At 35.2% G+C, this 21,079-nt stretch overlaps 1 protein-coding gene and 1 non-coding gene across 2 annotated transcripts in view; both read left to right on the forward strand.

Moving 5' to 3' along the window:
- Ndufs4 (NADH:ubiquinone oxidoreductase subunit S4) overlaps window positions 1–2,661 on the forward strand; it is a 108,288-nt gene extending 105,627 nt beyond the window's left edge. The window contains exon 5 of the mRNA XM_026385934.2: window positions 2,448–2,661. Within this exon, the coding sequence (XP_026241719.1) occupies window positions 2,448–2,551 (104 nt within the window). The 3' untranslated portion in view covers window positions 2,552–2,661. The remainder of the gene's footprint in view (window positions 1–2,447) is intronic.
- A 16,618-nt stretch (window positions 2,662–19,279) lies between these two features.
- Window positions 19,280–19,389, forward strand: LOC113180830 (U6 spliceosomal RNA). Its single transcript, XR_003300515.1, has one exon. It is a non-coding gene; the product is annotated as a U6 spliceosomal RNA (small nuclear RNA).
- The last annotated feature ends 1,690 nt before the right edge of the window (window positions 19,390–21,079 follow it).

The raw sequence follows: 21,079 nt of genomic DNA on the forward strand, positions 1-21,079 counted from the left end.
TCCTGACCTCCTGAAAGTCTGAAATGTTGCCTTCTTTGTCTTTCTGGTCTGAAATGTTGTCTCCTTAGTGCTCATTAGCCTATAATAAGTATTTTAATTTAGGCATTACTGTGTTAGAACTTAGTATATTATGCACTTACTTGTTAATTTCTCTTTTCTACCTAAAGAAGTTTGGGAAATTTTTGTTTTGTTTATTGTCTTGCATTCTGTGTCTGAAAATTGTTCTTGACACAAATTAGGCAATCAGTAATTAAGTGAATAGCAAATGTTCAGTAAGTATTATTGTTTATACCTGCTGTATTGAGTATTTTTTGTAATTATTAACATTTGCTGATTATTGTGGGATGTATTTAAGAAGTTTATAAAGTTATGCTGAGTTTATTTGAAAACCAAAGCCTCGGTCTGTAGTAAATCACTAGTTTAAATTATAGCAAACTTCTCACAACATTGCAAATTAAAATTTAATGAGCTCCAATGTGATGGAAGTGTATTCACATCCACCCTTTATACAAAAGCTATTAATTAGGATAATAGCTTAACCTTTATTGAGTGCTTATGATAAATCACAAGTGATAACAGCAATATAGTTGAGGCATGGGCTCTAGAATCAAATGTTTAAATCCTAATTGTACCCCTTCCTGGCTGAATGACTTTGTATTAGTTAACCTGTCTGACCCTTGTTTTACTCAACTATACAAAGGGAATATTATTAATTTATATATGTTTTAGAAAAGGTACCTTTCTCATAGAACTCAATAAATGATTAAGTGCCAATGCTTTCTAAGTACTTTACATACATTTGCTTAATCCTCATGACAGCCTTATGACGTAGGAACTATTTCATGTTCTTTAGTAAATTGTTTGAAAGGGAAATAACTACTAATAAATATACTTACTTTATAGGAGTGAGTTTGAGTAGGAGCGTACTCAAAACAATTTTTTCTACTCTGAAAGTAAGGTTATATGGAGCAAATTATTGAATCAGTATTTTCTCTCTCACATTTTGATGTTTAATTTGCCTTCATGTTTCCCATTTCTATATAGCTAATGGACTTTTCTTTGAAGATGGAGTTCTGGCATTAGGAATAGGGTAGTTTAAAGGATCAGTTTGAAGTATTGGGTTAAATGTTATTATTTTCCTTTTTTTGGACACAAAGTAGTATATTTCAATGACTTAAGTTTCAAAGATTTTACTTTGTGACAAAATTAAACTTCGGCTAAGGCATTATTGAGACATAAGCTTTGTGGCAGCAAGTACTGTACTCACGAAAAGCACTAGAGTTCCTCGGAACGCAATAAGATCAAGAAACACTTATTTGAACTGTATGATATTCAGTTTGGACATTTTATACATGACTGATGTGAATCAGATGTTTCAAGGTGAGTTGTTTGAAGAAAGTCCTCAGATAGAAGAATGATAAATTACAGGAATAGAAGATGGATTTTATGATGAAAAGTAAAAGTTAAAGGGGTTGCTCAGTCTTCTCCCCTTTTCTTAGACTGAAGGACAGGGACATGAAGAATATGTAGACATAAATAAAACCGGTTTTCAAAATTATAAACCTTGAAAAGAATGTATAGAGAAACTGTAAACTGTAGGAAATTAGGAGATAGTTTTGACCAATGGTTCTCAATTTTCCATGCATAAAAGCTTCTGGAGGGCTGGGGATGTGGCTCAAGCGGTATCGCGCTCGCCTGGCATGCATGCAGCCCGGGTTCAATCCTCAGCACCACATACCAATAAAGATGTTGTGTCCGCCGAGAACTAAAAAAAAAAATTCTCTCTCTCCTCTCTCTCTCTCTTAAAAAAAAAAAAAAAAAAAAAAAGCTTCTGGAATTGAGAGTTAAAGGACAGCTCTCTTGTTCCCAACCAGAGACTCTAATCCAATGGGCCTTTAGTCAGGCCTAACCATTTGTAGTTTTCAAGTACTTCCACACTATTCTGATACAGATAGCCCCTGAAACACATGTTGAAAAAAACTGGTGAAGGAACTGAATATATGCCCTGTACACACAGCGCACACACACAAAGTTTTTCCATCATCTCAGATGAGTTCTAAATTCACATACAGACACCAGAGTTTAGAAGAACAGTGAGACAAATTTTATTGTTCTTCCTTGCAGTTATTAACGAAGTCACATGTTAAGCTTCATAGAGAAAACTAAATTTTAAATAACACATAACCATCAGTACTTGAGTAAGGAGAAATTAAATCATAAATTATACCTTTGAGATCTGATAAGTCATATTCAGATAATGTTTGGACCGTCTTGGCACAGAGGATTATAAAGGAACAAATTACTAAGTATTTATATTTCTGTTGTGTTGACATTTACACTTGGTAAATGAACATTAAATTATAATAGCCACTGCTTGCTGTGTTCTTCAGTTATCCTCTTAAATTCTGTTTCTGTTGAGTTTATGTTTTTGTTTATTCCCCCTCTAGGATGGAGCTATGACATTGAAGAGAGGAAAGTTCCAAAACCCAAGTCCAAGTCTTATGGTGCAAACTTTTCTTGGAACAAAAGAACAAGAGTATCCACAAAATAGATTGGCACTGACTGTAGCTCTACTTGACTGTGAATAAAGTCAGCTGTGCAGTATTTATAGCCCATGTATACATCTCTTAATCACCTAATAAATTTGACCTTAAAATTATAGATATATTTTGCAGTTTCTGTTTTGTTTTTTAATGTCTCAAACACGTTACAATTTCCTATATAGAGAGGAGATTTTAGGTGATCATACTTCTAGGAAATTGTGGTACTTAGAATCTATAAAAGGGAATGCTTGAAATCAGTTGCAACCTTGAACTTTTGTGCTTGGCTTTTTATATAGCTATTTTCAAGTTAATGGTGTTTAAGATATCAGCCATCATTATTAAAATGTTTAGAAATTCTTCTGTTCTATCATAAGTAGAGAAGTATATAACACTACAATCTGATAAACATTAGCCCAAATCTCCTTATTAAAATTCTTTTTTAATTAGAACTTTTTTTATTTTCTAAGCTTTTATAAAACTGAATGAATTGTGTTCCATACTAATTTCTGCCCATAAACACTTCATGACTATGAAGCGTCCAGTGAAGATTTTATAGTTAGGAAATGAAAGACTCAAAAAAAAAAAAAAATCAGTTCATTGTTGGGAACTTTAGTGTTCTCTGTAGTTTTTTGAAAATATAAGTAAATACATGTTTTTATTGATTAACTATCAGGTTATATATTCTTAAGCTCTTTAGTAAACCTTTGTAGACTAACCCTCATAATAACCATTAGATAGGTACTATTATTTTCGCAATTTACTAAAGAAAAACATAAATCAAGGCTTACAAGGATTATATAACATGCTCATGATCACACAGATCTTATGTGCCAAAGCTAGGACTGGCACCTATATCTTGTCTTTAAAGCAAATATCCTTAACTACTATGGTTACAAAGAAATAGATTTGATTAATGGCAGCTTATTTCTTTGGATTGTTAATATGTTCTTTAATGTTTTAAAAGTTATATTTGCATTTTATAAAAACAAATAGCACATTGACCTAGATCAGTAAGAAAATACATCAGAGTATTAATCTATACAACTTTGTTTTGGAGAACATGTTGAAATCTTTGTTTAAAATGTTAATTCTAAAAAATTTAATTCTAGGCAGACAATCTGAGGGTAAACAGAGAGATAAATATGCAAAGACATTTATTACAGAATTGTTTTTAAAAGCTAATAATTTGAAACAGTGTCTATTTAATGAAGTTAAGTGGTGTATTATACACCTATTAAAAATAACAAGAAATATCTATGAACTTTTAAGAATTATGTTTAAGTATATTGCTACATGAAAAAAAAACAAGAATAATAAGTGACATATGTGGGAGTGACAGTGTAGCAAATGTTTCCATACACACACACACACACACCTGTATATATACACAGTTATATACATGAAGTTTCACTGTAATTCATGTTGGCTGTCTTAAGCTTTTCTTGAAAATATGTATTGTTTAATAACTAATACATTAGAATTTTATTTCAGGTGAAAGGTAAACTTTGAGCAATGAAAAAATACAGCTGTTAAGATGTTAATAGTTTTATAAAATTCATGGAAATTAACATTCTGTTGAACAACAAATGAGTGAAAGAAGAAATTAAAAGGGAAATTTTTAAAATATCTTGAGGCAGACAAATAGAATTCCAACATAACAGAATTTATGGGATGCAGCAACAAAAACTAACAAAACTAAGAAAAAAACTACAAACATTTAGTTAGGAAAAAAAGGGCACACTCATAATCACAAAAGAAGAGACTGTTAACCACAGAAATAGAAAGGATCATATAACGATGAACAAATATATGCCAACAAATTATCCTAGAAGAAATGGGTGAATACATAGACATGTACAACCTACCACACAACTGAAGCATGAAGAAACAGAATCTGAGCAGACCAATAACTGGTAAAGAGACTCAGTCAGTATTAGAAATGCCATCAAAGAAAAGCCCAGAACCTATGGCATCACTGCTGAGTTCTACCAGACATTCAAAGAACTAATAAAAATTTCAAAAAAATTGAAAAGCAGGAAATAGTTTCAAGCTTATTTTACAAAGCCAGCATTGCCCCTGTCACAAAGCCAAACCAAATGCATTACAAGGTGTGGGTGTGGGGAGAAACCAATATCCTTGGCTCCAGAGCAGATGTGACACCCTGCCTCCTGGGGACTCGGGCTACTTACACACTGGAAGTAACCCCTCCCCTTCCTGTGAAGCAGTGCCCAGGGGTTCCAGGCCTCTGGAATCATCAGAGCAGAGCACTAGTACCTACCAGTATCACAGCTGATGTGGCACCCTCATCCCTAATTATGCAGACAGTCCAGTGACCCATGTAGCTGTGCTTCTTGGTGCTAAACATGCCACGGAATAAATTGCACTGGCTGAGTGGAGCTATTAGTTTTCTCACCTATCTACAAGTAGAATATTCCCCTGCATTCTGAGCTTCCTAAGGCACCCCACCTCCCTCAGGAGTGGGTACATTACAGCTCTGTAACCCCAAGCCCAAATTAACAGCATCTTGCCAATTCTGGGTCCTTGCTACTGTTCTACCTTGGCTTACAGAGCCTGTCCTACTGCTATGTCCCACCATCTGAAGGCTCAGAGTCATAACTACATGGTATCTTATCCCTCAAAGCACAAGATGCCATGTGCTCTGTTGGTTTCTGGTTCTAAACTACAGCTATGCCCTAAGCCCCTAGATCATCCTTTCTTCCTTGGAGCTATACCAGTGCTGTGCCCCTCCCACGTAGGTAAGAATCAAGGCTACCTTGCAGCCCCTTGTGCCTGAGCTACTGGAGGATACCTCAGAAAACAGCTTCAGGCTTATTGAGAGACCCAAGATTCAAAGTCACTGATGTTACAGTATTTTCATAATGTGCTGAACCCAGAAACCTGACTCCACTGCTGCTCTAAACACCTGTATGGTTGTCTGTGAGATGGTCACACCCAGCACCCAAAGAAATTCCCTCAGTTAAGATTCCCCATTGTGGGGAAGATAGGGAAAGGAACATCCATCCCTAAAGCCCTTACCCTGATAACCTGCACAGCCACTGTCACTGTCTAGACCACTGACGCATTTATAGTCATTGCTAGCATTGATCACAATTGAAGAAGCTGCTTGGAAACCACTCCACCACACCCACACAAAACCAGAGTTACCACACCTTGCCCAACTGGCACCCTTAGACCTATCTATGGGTGAATTCTCTCTAGCAACTCCAAAGTTGGAATACATGACTGCACCACTAGATACAAAGACATTAACATGGGAACATAAGAAATATGAAAAAGTCAAATGCCAAAGGAACAAAATACTTCAGTAACATTTCTAAGAAATGGAAATTTACAAATTAAGAAGGGATTCAATTCAAATAATAACTTTAAGAAAACAATACAAGAGAATACAAATAGACAATTCAATGAATTCAGGAAAATTTATGATCTGAATGAGAAATTCAACAGAGATTAACTATTAAAAAAGAAAATGAAGATTCCAATCAGTGAAGTAACAAGTACAATTGGGAGCTTCAGGCAAAACCAAGCAGGTCTTCTGAAATTATTCCATCAGAAGAAAAAAGGAAGGAAAATAAATAAAGACAGCTTATGGGACACCAGTAAACAAACAGGTGTCTACAATATAGTAGTTTAAGAGGGAGACAATTGGGGGAATTTTTTTTTTTCTGAAAAAATAGATAAGAACATCCAGATTGAAACTCAAAAGTCTCTGAGTATACTCAGCCCCATGAGGTCCTCTATAAGGTACATTATAGCCTGTCAAAAGTTGAAGAAAGAGACTTTTTAAAGCAACAAGAGAAAAGCATCAAGTCACATATAAGAGAACTACCATTAGACTGTAGTGGATTTCTCAGCAGAAACCTTACATGTCATGAGACTACATGATGATGCAATCAAAGTACCTAAAGAAAAATCTGTCCGCCAAGAACACTATACCATGCAAAAGTTATTCTTCAGGAATAAAAGAGTAGTCTTTCTCAGGTAAGCAAAAGTTGAGGGAATTCATTACCACTATACCTGCCTTACTGGAAATGCTTGAGGAAATTGTTCAAGTGGAAACAAAAGGACAATAATTACTATCCTAAATACATATGAAAGTATAAACCCACTGGTAGAGGCAAATAAATACATTGTCAAATCCAGAATACTCCACTACTATTATGACATTGTGTAAATAACACAAATCTCTACTATGAGGTTAAAAGACAAAATAGTGAAAATAGTTAAAGCTACAATGAACTGATAAGAATACACAATATAAAAAGATGTAAATTGTGACATCAAAAAAGTGTATGGTTTTTGAATGCAACAGGAATGATCAACTTAAAATAGTAGATTATAACTGTTAGAGCTTTTATATGAGCCTTATGGTAACCACAAAACTAAGTACAGATAATTACCATATCACAGAGGTAGACACCAAGAGGAAGAAAGGAACAAAGGGAGTATATAACTACCACAAAATAAATGTTAAAATGACAGTATTAAGTTCTTACCTATCTCTACTAGTGTTGAATGTGAATAGAGTAAGTACTACAATCAACAGATTGTTTAAATGAATAAAAAACAAAATCCAAGTGATATACTCCTTATAAAAGACCCACTTAGGCTTTAAAGATACACAGGCTGAAAATGAAGGGATAGAAGATAGAAGATATTCCATGCAAATAGCAACCAAAAGAAATCCAGGGTGGCTATATTTGTTTTTGATAAAATAATCATAAAGTCAAAAGCTGTCCCAATATTGGAGAACTTACAAAAAGCCATTTTTCTGCTGTTGTTGTTACCGAGGTTTTGTTGTTGTAGTGTTGTTGTAGTTTTGGTACCAGGGATTAAGCCCAGGATGCTTAACCACTGAGCCACATCCCTAGCCTGTTTTATCTATATATTTATTTTTTAATTTAGAGACAGGGTCTCACTAAGTTGTTTAGGGTCTTGCTAAGTTGGTGAGGCTGGCTCTGAACTCATGATCCTCCTGCCTCAGCCTCCCAAGTCATTGGAATTACAGGCATGTGCCACTATACCCAGCAGAAAGCAAATGTTAATGAACATGAAGGGAGAAATATGTAGTAAAACAGTAATAGTAGAGAACTTTTAACACCCCTCTTTTGACAATATGTAATTAAATCAGACAAAATAAATTACTAGAATTGTAGTTTTAATCAAATGGATAGAGCAGACATATATAGAACTTTATATTCAGCAGAATATAAAATTTCCTCCAGTGCACATAGAATATTCTCCTGGATAGACCATATGTTAGGCTACAAAACAAATCTTAATAAAATTAAAACTAAAGTCTAGTATCTTTCAGACCACAATGATATAAACAAGATTTCACAGATGAAATCTAATTTTACAATATGTTCCTGAACAATGAATGAGTCAGAGAAGAAATCAAAAGACAAACTAAAAAAAATGCCTTAGGACAAACAAATTGAAATACAACATACCAAAGTTTATAGGGATACAGCACAAGTTATTCTTAGAGGGAAATTTACACCTACATTACAAAATAAGAAAAATCCCAAGTAAACAATCTAACATCATGCCTGAAGGAACTAGAAATGGAACTATTATTATTTCTTTCCTTCCTAGCAGCAGAAGAAATGATTATAAAATGAAAAACATAGGAAGTTAATAAAATTGTCATTTGATTTCTTTTTAAATTTATTCTAATTTATTATACATGACAGCAGAATGCATTTCAATTCATAGTACATATATAGAGCACAATTTCTCATGTTGTACAAAAAGTAAGAGTCACACCATTTGTGTCTTCATACATGTACTTGGGGTAATGATGTCCATCTCATTTCACCATCTTCTATACTCTCCTTCAGCCTCGTTTCCCCTCCCTCCTCTTTCTTCCAATGCTCCCTCCCCCCATCTCAATTATGGATCAGCATTCTCATATAAGAGAAAACATTTGGCATTTGTTTTTTGGGATTGTCTTACTTCACTTAGCATAATGTTCTCTAACTTCATCCATTTACCTGCAAATCCCATGATTTTATTCTCTTTTAATGCTCAGTAATATTCTATTGTGCATATATATATACCACAGTTTATCCATTCATCTACTGAAGGGCATCTAGGTTGGTTCCACAATTTAGCTATTGTGAATTGTGCTGCTATAACATTGATGTGGCTGCATTATTATAGTATTCTGTTTATAAGTCCTTTGGGTATAGACCAAGGAGTGGGATAGCTGGATCAATTGGTGGTTCCATTCCAAGTTTTCCAAGGAATCTCCATATTGCTTTCCATATTGGTTTCACCAATTTGCAGCCCCACCAGCAATGTATGAGTGTGCCTTTCTCTCCACATCCTCATGAACACTTACTTTTGTTTGTATTCTTAATAGCTGCCATTCTGACTGGAGTGAGATGAAATCTTAGTTTTGATTTGCATTTCTCTAATTGCTAGAGATATTGAACAATTTTCTCATATATTTGTTGATTGATGATATATCATCTGAGGGACTGTTCAGTTCATTGGCCCATTTATTGTTTGGGTTATATGTTTGTTTTTTGGTGTTAAGATTTTTGAGTTCTTTATATATCCCAGAGATTAGCGCTCTATCTGATGTATATTTGGTAAAAATTTGCTCCTATTCCATAGCTCTCTATTCACCGCACTGATTATTTCTTTTGCAGAGAAGAAGCTTTTTAGTTTGAATCCATCCCATCTATTTATTCTTGATTTTATTTCTTGTGATATGGGAGTCTTATTAAGGAAGTCAGGGCCTAATCTGAAATGATGAAGATTTGGGCCTACTTTTGCTTCCATTAGATGCAGGGTCTCTGGTTTCATTCCTAGGTCCTTCATCCACTTTGAGTTTTGTGCATGGTGAGAGACCAGGGCTTAATTTCATTTTGTTACATATGGATTTCCAGTTTTCCTATCACAGTTTCTTGAAAAGGCTATCCTTTTTCCAATATGTTTTTGGTGCCTTTGTCTAGAATGAGATAATTGTATTCATGTGGATTTGTCTCTGGGTCTTCTATTCTGTACCATTGGTCTACAAGTCTATTTTGGCGCCAATACCATGCTGTTTTGTTACTATTGCTTTGTAGGATAGCTAAAGGTATTGTATTGTGATGCCTCCTGCTTAATTCTTCTTTCTAAGGATTGCTTTAGCTATCCTGGGTCTCTTATTTTTCCAGATGAATTTCATGACTGCATTTTTCTATTTCTATGAGGAATGTCATTTGGATTTTGATTGGAATTGGATTAAATCTGTATAGTGCTTTTGGTAGTATGTTCATTTTGACAATATTAATTCTGCCTATCAAGAACAAGGGAGATCTTTTCATCTTCTAAGGTCTTCTTTAATTTATTTCTTTAGAGTTCTATAATTTTATTTGTAGAGGTCTATCACCTTTTTTGTTGATTCCCAAGGTTTTTTGTTTTATTTTGTTTTTTGAGGCTATTGTAAATGGGGTACTTCCTAGTTTCTCTTTCAGAGGATTTGTCACTGATATACAGAAATGCCTTTGATTTATGGGTGTTGATTTTATATCCTGCTACTTAGCCAAATTTATTTATTAGTTGTAGAAGTTTTCTGGTGGAATTTTTTTGATCTCTAGGTATAGAATCATTTCATCAGCAAATAGTGCTAATTTGAGTTCTTCTTTTCCTATCTGTATCCCTTTAATTTATTTTCTCTAATTGCTCTGGCTAGAGTTTCAAGAACTATGTGAAATAGAAGTGGTGAAAGAGGGCATCCCTGTCTTGTTTCAGTTTTCAGAAGGAATGCTTTCAATTTGTCTCCGTTTAGAATGAAGTTGACCTGGGGTTTAGCATAGAAAGCTTTTGCAACTTTGAGATACGTTCCTGTTATCCCTGTTTTTTCCTAGTGTTTTGAATCTAAAGGTACTATATTTTGTCAAATGCTTTTTCTGTTATATATTGAGATGATCATATAATTCTTAAGTCTATTGATGTGATGAATTACATTTATTGATTTCCTTATGTTGAACCAACTTTGTATCCCTGGGTTGAACCCCACTTGATTGTGGTACACTACTTTTTTATGTGTTTTTGAATTAGATTTGCCGGAATTTTATTGAGAAGTTTTTTGCATCTATGTTTGTTAGAGATATTGGTCTGAAGTTTTCTTTCTTTGATGTGTCTTTGGTTTTGGAATCAGAGTGATATTAGCCTTATGGAATGAGTTTGGAAGTATTGCCTCTTTTTCTATTTCATGAAATAATTTGAGGAGTATTGGTATTAGTTATTCTTTAAAGGTCTTGTAGAACTCAGCTATGTATCCATCTGGTCCTGGGCTTTTCTTTGTTTTTAGGCTTCTGATGGCATCTTCTGTTTCATAGCTTGCAATTGATCTGTTTAACTTGTGTATATCATCTGCTGCCTCCTGGGGAGGGGGGAAGAATTGGGGACTTTTGGTACCTTGATATTGTTCTAAGCCACAGCCAGTGTTCTAATCTGGGAGTTGCCCCAACTGAAGATGGCGACGAAGGTGTCCCAAGATGGAGGCAGCTGCTTTCAGTGATGTGGTTCGGGTGGGGTCGGGAAGTGTCATTGAGCCGCTTGTTCAGAGATGCAGCTCTGGCGTGAAGCATTGTGACTGGCAGCTGTCACCGGGCCCAGTGTAGTTTCCCAAGTGCAAGCTACCACATGTAGAAGACTGTGGAAGTGGTTGCAGTGCCCCAAGATGGAGGCAACTGGAAGAGCCCCACATTGGTAGATGGGGTTCCACACAGGAGTGATGGCCGGAGTTCCTACTTGTGGCCTGCAGCAGGGTTTTCTGCACGGGAACTGGCCATCAAAATTCCTGCATGGGTGGGCAGCCAGGAGTCCTATGCAAGTGCTAATGCTGGTGGTCCTACTTGGGCACCCAGAGGACTTGCATGGACTTTGAAGCCTGGAGACCTGCGCTGAGGCTATGAATCCTGCACAGAACAGCTGTTAGGTGTCCTCTAATCACTCGCAGAGAAACAATATTCCCACTACTTGAATCCCAGGTCCCAGAGTGACCTAGCTTGCCATCTTGGATCTCTATTTGATTTCTTAAAAACTAAAAATTGACAAACCCTTAGCACTTTAAAAAATAAAAAAGGACTCAAAATAAAAATACAAATGAAGAAATTACAACAGACATAAAATATAAATAGGATCACAGGGGATCATTATTGAACAATTATATGCCAACAAACTAACCTAAAGGAAAGATCATCCCAATCTGAGAGTAAGATGCAAAATTATCTCAACTTCAAATGACACTACCATATTTAAAAACTGACAAATATTTTACAAAAACCATATTATAACTAATAAATTCAGTAAAGATACAAAATACAAAATTAACACACAAACACCAGTAACATAAACAAATAATGATAACAAAATGAAACCACAAGAAAGAAATCCTATTTAATATAGTATAAAAATTTAAATACCTAGGACTGAATTAATTAAGGAGGTGAAAGATCTCTACATCTAAAACTATAAACATGGATAAAAGAAATTGAAGAAGACATAAGTGGAGAGATACCTATGCTCATGAATCAGAAGAATTAATATTGTTAAAATATCCATGCTACCCAAAACAATATATAGTTTCAACATAATATATATCAAATACCACTGGCATTTTTTACAGAAATAGAAAAACAATCCTAAAGTTTGCTGGAACCATAAAAGACCCAGAATAAGCAAAACAATTCTGAGAAAGAAAAACTAAGTTGAAGACATTGCATTTTCTGATTTAAAATTATATTACAAAGTTACAATAATCAAGATGATACTTTCATAAAAACAAACACATAGACCAGTGGGACAGAATAGAAAACTCTGTAATTGATTTAAAAAATATGTAGTCAACTAATTTCTGATAAAGGCAAAGGACAGCGAGACAGTTTTTTTCAATAACTTGTGTGGGGAAACTAGATTTCCACACGCCAAAGAACAAAGCAGGAATCTTGTTTGACCCCATACATAAAAACCAACTCAAAATGGATAAAAACTTAAATATAAGACCAAAAAATATTAAATTCCTAGAAAAGAACATGGGGGGAGCTCCTAGACATGGTCTTTGTCCATATTGTTTATATATCACACCAACAAAAGCAAATAAAGGCAAAAATAAGTGAGCCTATATCAAACTTAAAAGCTTCTTCCCAGAAAGAACACAATCAACAAAATGAAACAGCAGCCTATGGCTTGGGGAAAAATATCTGCCAACTGTATATCTGATAAGGGGTTAATACCCAAACTTTATAAAGAACTCATATAACTCAATAGTCAAAAAACCACCTAACAAAAAATGGGTGTGGGTAAAAGACTTAAATAGGCATTTTTCTAAAGACAAAACTACAGGTATATGATAAGGTGCTCAACATCATAGACATCATGAAGTGTAAATCAAAACCAGACTGAGATACCACCTCATTTGGATGTGTGTTATAAAAAGTCAAAAGATAAAATATTGGCCAGGTTGTGGGAAAAGGATAACACTTTCATACTGTTGGTGAGATTGTTGATTGTTACAGCCATTATGGAAAGTAGTATTATGTTTTCCAAAGAAATTTTAAGCAAACCTGCTCTATGACCTAGCAACTCCTCTTCTGGGCAGGTAGCCAGCCAAAGGAAATTTTAAACCATCACCTCTTAAAGATATTCACACTTCCATGTTCACTGCAGCATTATTCACAATAATACACACACACACACACACACACACACACACACACACACACACAATGTGTCCGTTGGTGGATGAATGGATAAAAAAACCTGTGCTGTACGAGCACACACACACTCTCTTGGCATTTGTTACAATATGAATAAGATGAGAGGACATTATGCTAAGTGAAATAGGCCAAAAAGAAAAATATTACATGATCTCACTTATATTTTAAATCTAAAAATAAAATTTGATATACTGAGACAAAGGACAGTGGTTTGGTTTCCTTGGGAGGGTAAGGGGAGATGTAAGTCAGAGGATACAAAGTAGCAAGTACATTGGATGATGAGTCTGGAGAGTTGAAATGTACAACTTGAGAACTGCAAGTAATAAAACTAATATAGTTGTGATTCAGGCTAGATAAGTATATTTTTGCTGCTAATGTCACACAAGTGTGGGACTAATTGAAATGGTAGATTTAATTTGCTTCATCATAGTGAACTTTTTGCCATCTATATGTATACCATAACATCTTGTGTGCCATAAATATACACAATAAAATTCTTTTTTAAAAAATATTTATTTAGTTGTAGATGAACACACAGTATCTTTATTTATTTTTATGTGGTGCTGAGGATTGAACCCAGTGCCTCACACATTCGAGGCAAGCACTTTACCACTTGAGCTACAGCCCCAGCCGCAATAAAATTCTTTAAAAAATGAAATAAAATTTTTGACTCATAGAAGCAAAGCATAGAATGCTATTACCATGTTGGTGAAAGGATACATATTTTAAGTTGGATAGGAAGAGTGAGTTCAAGACATTACTGCACAATGCAGTGGCCAGACTCAATAACAAGGTTATTCTTTTTTTTAATATTTATTTTTTAGTTGTAGTTGGACACAATACCTTTGTTTTTATTTATTTTTTTTATGTGGTGCTGAGGATTGAACCCAGGACATCACACAGGCTAGGCAAGCGCTCTACTGCTGAGCCACAACCCCAGCCCCAACAAGGTTATTAAAAATTGCCGAGGAAGGTTTCTTAGCAACTACACTCTTGAGTAGGTCTTCCCCAACCACTACCATATAGAGGATGGAACTGCATCCCCAGCCCCCTCTCTCTTTTTTTTTTTAATTTTGAGAGAGGGTCTCCCAAAGTTGCCCATGCTGACCTTGAATTTGCAATCCTCCTGCATCAGCTTCCTGAATATCTAGGATAATAGACATTGTGAAAGTAGATTTTGAGAAAACCCTGGTAAGTGGTACATGCCTGTAATCCCTGTGGCTCTGGAGGCTGAGGCAGGAGGATCACAAGTTCAAAGCCAGCCTCAGCAATTTAGGAATGCCCTAAGCAACTAAGCAAGACCCTGTCTCTAAATAAAAAACAAATGGGCTAGGGATGTGGCTCAGTAGTTAAGTGCTCCTAGGTTCAATCCCTGGTATGTATGTATGCACATACATACGTAAAATAAAAAACAACAAAAAAGATTAGTGTCTTTTGAAATTATGTTAAATGGCTCTAATTGACCATACCCAAATGTATATTCCATGTATAGTCCAAAACATATTGTACCTCAGAAATATGTACAATTTTTTATTAACCAATTAAAAGTAAAAAAATTTTAAAGCTAAAAAAATTATTAAATAAGATCATAAATATGACGTTCTAATCTGATAGGACTGTGGCCTGATAAGAAGAGGGAGAGAGGTATCTGTCTATCCATCATGGGAAGACATAACTAGCCCTGTGCCAGCAGATCCCTCACTGGAAACTGCATCAAGCACCTGAATCTTGAAATTCCCAGCCTCTAGAACTTGAGAAATACATTTGTATTAGTTTAGCCAAGAAAAGAAATTCCACAGATATTTCAGTGAGAAGTTTAAATGTCAGTATAAAAAATATTTTAATCACCTTTAATATCATCTGCCTTACTCTTTCACACTATTTTAATTTCAAATTTTTAGTGCTAACAATTCAATTGATCATGTCCATAGGAATCAAGCTATTATTTTTACTAACTGAATCCTGAATCTGATCCCCACATTTATGTAATCTGATTTTTGGTTGTAAACCAAAAAAACAGAAAAAGAAAAATCCATTCACTAATGGAATTAAGGGATTTGTGTGTGTGTGTGTTTTTACTATATACTATGTAATACACTGGGGTCACAGTGGTCCCTGCTCTTATGTAACTTGTGAACAGAGAGTTTATATTCCACTAATAGTGGCTTGTGATTTAGTATAGGCTAAGTTCAGCCACTTTGGTTTGAATTGTGGTTCCATTTAGCAGCTTGGTGATCCTTATAAAATTAATTACATTCCTTACAGTCTCAGTTTCCTCATCTTCACAATAAGGTAAGTAAAGATTTAATGAAGTAGTCAGAGTGACTGTTCGGCACTAATAGCCTAATTGTTGAAGTGTTTATTGAGAACATTCCTGTGCTACGCAAGGCCTTGTGCAATGAACGTGCTGTGTGGGAATTGCCTTCTAGAACTGGAAGTCACTCGTGAGCATTTCAGCCCAATGAAGTCAGTCTTACAGAACCAACAATTCCTCTGGTGCTTAGTGTGTATTGCTTTGTACTGTTAACTATCTAAAATATTTATGTTCTGAAGATGAAAATGTTGCAAAAGTATTTGATACAGAAATTCATAAAGAAGAGAATATGATCATAAATAATACCTTCCTGAAATAATCATTGTTTTACAATTGATATACTTCCAGTAATTTTTCTGTGTATGTGCATTTTTTTGCTTTTATAAAATAAAGTTCCAGTTGCATTGTACTTTAAAAAGAAAGAAAACTACACTAATTAATATAAAACATTTTTTTTCACTTAGTTCTTTGCTTTCTTATGACATGGTTCTACAACATGGTATTTAATTAGTATCTAGACTTTATAATCTTCCATTTTTTAAACACTGAGATGACTTCAAGGTTTTTACTTTTATATCTTAATACGTAAACTGTTACCTCTCTCATCAGACTGTGAGTGACTAGAAGGGTAAGAAATGTAATTTCTTTCTCAATATCTTCCACAAAGCCATACACTCAGGAAAACTCAATAAACCATGATTGTTTGATTGTTTAGACAATTCTGAATGCAAACCAAAGCTGATATGTCCCATTCTCTTCTGGTTTTCATCTGGTATCTCTTTGAAACTATAAGTAGATATTTACTGGGACTTGATTCAACAACTATTTAAAGTTGTTTACACTCATCTAAAAATCACACTGAACATTCAAAGTATTTTATAAATGAATTTTGTCATTTTAGGACTCAATTTCTTTAAAAAAATTGATGTGCTCTATCTTTAATAATTTAAAAATAATTTTCCATAAATTCTCAAAAATTGAAAATGTTCCATGTAAAATTATTACGAGTAGTAAGTCTAAATCCTAAATTAAAACACAAAATTGAAAGGAAAAAATAGATTCTGATTTGTGATTTAATTAATCACCCATGAACAGAGAAGCAATCCAACTGCTCTTTGACTCTGTTTGAAGGCATATCTAGTCTGAAGAAACTGAAAACTGGGATCTATGGCAACTGTAGGAAACTGATGAGAAGCTTCAGGATTCCCAATTGTTCAAGGCATTTAACAGGAATGCATCCAGGAGATTTCATTATTGGAGGAAGCATGTGATGTAGATTCCGCAAATAAAGTGTGACACTATGGTACTTGGTAACAATGTGTTAATTTTAATAACATATTTTCTCCCAAAGATCACTTATTATGTTTTGCTTTTTTCCACCTGAATTCTGGGCAAAATTCTGTTTATTATTGTCATGTTTAGTGGCTCAGAGTTGGCCATTGGGAGCTCCTTCAAACTGACTCCTATGTTATTTATGTTTCTTCATCTATTTGGGACACTTTGTTGATATTTGGAAGAATACCTTCAAGATTTTCTTGTACATTTTCCTCTCTACCTAGAATCAGTCATTTCTCAAAGGAGCTATGTTTCATTTTAATGGAAATTAACATGTAGAAATCAAGACAAAGAGGTTCTCATTGGTACACTGACAGGCCCATGTTGTGGACAGAGTTTGTACATACACACACACAATGTCATGATAACCAATTCCAGCCTAGTAGCTTAGAGTTCTTCCCTCCACTCCACCCATTTCTAACACCAGTGAATTTAATCATTTGCTCTACCCCATAATACACACACAATAGTTTTTAATTTGCTGCTCTAACTCCACTAGCAACAAACTATACACATGAAGTTCAAGATTTTGTTACTTCTTTTTGTATCCAGAAATACATTTATAGGGAAGATAAGTCAGAATACTGCAACCTAAGTTACTTGAATTAATTTCTTACTCGGTAGAGAATATCATATTGTCAGAATTAACGTACAGAATAATCCAAAAGTCAGATTTTTCCATCCCTGCAATCGTTTGTACCATGACTAGGATGGCCCATGTGGAGCCAGGCAAAATGAAGAAATATTGGAAGAAGTATTACTCAAAACTGGCCTCTGCAAAAACCAAGGAATAAGATACTTCTTTAGTTTCCATTATTATGAAAAACAAAACAGAGAAAAATTCTTAACATACCTTATTTGATGAGGCATTTGCTTTTTGTTGTAATTTGGCCTTCTGTTTATAAACCTATGCATGGGAATATGAATTTATTTCTAGTTATATCAACTGCAAAATGCCAAAGAGCTATCCAGCCAAAGGTGCATAATAAACAATAGGAAATGTGGGTCTGGAGCTTAGCCAACTGGACAGAATTACTGGCTATTCAGTAATAATTAAAGCTCTGGGAGTAAATAGTGTAATAAGGGCAAGATTGCGAGAAAGAGAAAGAAGGGGTCAAGAAGAACCTCTTGGGAAAAGTATTTCCAGCAAATGAAGAAGAGGTGGTGGAAGATAAGAAATGGAGGAGGCCAATAATTTTTTAAAGGAACAGTTTTTATAGGCTCAACAGTTACACATTGGTATAGATTGCTAGGTGTTTTCATGGTTCAGAGGATGAGACCCCAAAGTATGATACTGTGGCATGTTGAATACTTCCAACTGAAGGGCAGTGGAAGTGTCCTTTCTTCCCCAATGGGTGTCACTGATACCAGAATTCCTCCCCTCCAAGGCAGGTCATAGAAATTAGAACTTCTTTCTCCCCATCAAGCCGTAAGACCTAGAAAGGTCATTCTTTGCAGGACCTCCACTGAAAGTCCATCATAATGTTTGGGGAGGGACAGATGAGGATGGTGGGAATAGGAGGTTCACAGAACAATTCGATAAAATGGGCCCACTATGCTTATCCCCTGTGCTTTCTTTGTCAAAAAGCAATTTACCTGCAGTCCTTCCTGGCCTAAGTGGATAAGATATGTCACCTTCCTCAGCCAACTACTTGTTATTTACAAGGAAATGCAGGAAGAAAATAAGTTGATAAGAGGAAATCAATTTACTTTGAAGGGAGAAATTTTAATGATCCTTTTCACAGACCAGATTCTGGAAGATAAGATAATTCCTCCTAACCATAAAAACCTGTAAAAATGATTAATAATCCAGTTAGAACTGCTCAGCATAGGCCAAAGTGATCTAGAATTGTCATGGCAATTGATACTTGAAAGTCTGATGTCACCCTGCTATCAGCCAAAAATCAAAAGATGGACCTGGGTGGGACTCTCTGGAAACTTCTCTGGGATCCCGGATAAAACTGGAGTGCAGGAAGGACACATTGTCCCTCTCCTGAGGGGACCCACTTTCTCCCTTGAGTGTGTCCCCTTTCCATTTTCCTATCCTTGCAATCAACTCATATGTCTGAAATCTGAGTTGATTGCAAGAATCGAGGTTTGAAGGGTAGGTCTTTGCACTGCCTCAGTTTCTCAGAAGGCCCCAACTCTGTAACCATAAGACCTCCATGTGATGGATGTCCTGCTTTATACCCAGAAGAAAGGAACGCCACACAGAGAGGCCAAGAAGAATCTGAACAAACAGGCCTTGAAAGATCCCCCAATTTATTACCATCAGATTATACCCTCTTTGTTCAATCATGTTTCTTCTCAACTATCTGCTTCTTTCATCAGTCTTAGCATAAGTTATGCTTATAATTGAGAATAAAGAGGACTTCGCTGTATTAGAACGACACATAGAAGATTCACACAGCTCCCGTGCAAGGAAGACATGCAAATTTGTGAAGTGTTCCATAATTTTGTTTTCTCTGATATGTGGATGCCAACAGTAAGGGGGGTGGCTAGGGAAGAAGAGAGTTACTTTGGATTAGGTAGAGGGAAGTGAAGTGAGGAGAGCGGGGTATGAGGGTAGGAGGGATGGTAGCATGAATCAGACGTCACCCTATGTACGTATATAACTAACGATTTGACCAGTGGGATTCCACATGGTGCACAACTGGAAGAATAAGAAATTATGCTCCATCTATGTATTATGTATCAAAGTGAAATTAAAACAAATAAAAATTAATTTAAAAATGGAGAACTTCGCTGACCAATTGTAAATTCTTGAAGTAATTATTTTATGAATGAGCAATCACTTGGAAACAATGTGTGAATATAGAGTAATGTGGTATGGTTGATTTTGTTACTAGCATCTCATTCAAATTTACATGTAAATAAAATCTTTCAATAAAATTGCCAATAAGATTACAACATAAAATCTACAGGCATTTTTCAATATGAGCACCTGTTATGGTTTAGATATGTGTCCCCCAAAATCTCATATAAAAGACAATGAAAGATGGTTTAGAGGTGAAATGATCAGGTTCTGGGAGTCTTAACCTAATCAGCAAATTAATCCTCTGATAAAGATTAACCGAGTGGTAACTGTGAGGAAGTATGGTGTGGCTGGAGAAGGTGGGTCCCTGGGGATGTGCATTTGGAGTGTATAGTTTGTCTTGTTGTGTAGAGAGCTCTTGCTTGCTCTCTCTCTCACTTTCTCCTGCCTGGTATGGTGTTTTAAGCTACTTTTCTCCACCACAGTCTTCTGCCATGATGTCCTGCCTCATGTTGAGCCCCAAGAAATGGAGTTGGCTATCTATGGGTGGAGACCTGAAAGCATGAGCCCCCAAATAAACTTTTTCTCCTCTTACTAATTATTCTTGTCAGTTTTTTTGGTGCCAGTGGTGAAAAAGCGGACTAAAACAATACATAACTATCAGCTCCTAAAAAAGATTGAATCTAAAGATTTTATCTTGATAAAGTATGTATGAATGAAGAAATAATATTTATAATAGAAAAAATGTTCACAAAACAGATCTTTATATTTTGACCGATCACCTCTTCAGGATGAACATCATTTTCTGTTTTTTATAACAATGATATAATTCATAAATGGTTTATTTTAGCCTCTGATTACTTGGTAAGCCAAGGGTTTGTATTATACCTTTCTAAATAAGTAATGTACATGTAATCATGAGAGTAATTGACAAAAACATAAGCCAGTCAATTTAAATTGTTAATATTAAGTAAAGGCAACAAATATGAAAACCAAACAAAATTATTTTGACACCAGTTTACCTATTTAGTAAATAGGGAAAATTACTCTAAATATGTAAAGTAATTAAATGGTTCCTTAGAGCTTTCCATGTGTGTTTGAAGTAGTATGTGCTGCAGTTAGTGGCAAGCTCTAGACTTGCTTATAATGGCAGCTCCCCCAAAGGCACACAGGGGAGTGCTCTGGGGAACATGAATTACACAAATGCAAGACAGGAATAATTGAACTCTCCACAAAAAAGAAGAAGATTGCTAGAAATGAGGTGGCAAAGGGTAATTAACAGAGAACTGTAAGATGAGTTGAGTAAATACATAACGGAGGACACTGAGGGGCACATAATGCCATGTTACTCTACTGACAGAGGACACATGTGGAGTAGGTAAAGAATTGCTTC

The sequence above is a fragment of the Urocitellus parryii genome, chromosome 1, assembly GCF_045843805.1.
Source record: "Urocitellus parryii isolate mUroPar1 chromosome 1, mUroPar1.hap1, whole genome shotgun sequence".
NCBI classification, from domain to species: Eukaryota; Metazoa; Chordata; class Mammalia; order Rodentia; family Sciuridae; genus Urocitellus; species Urocitellus parryii.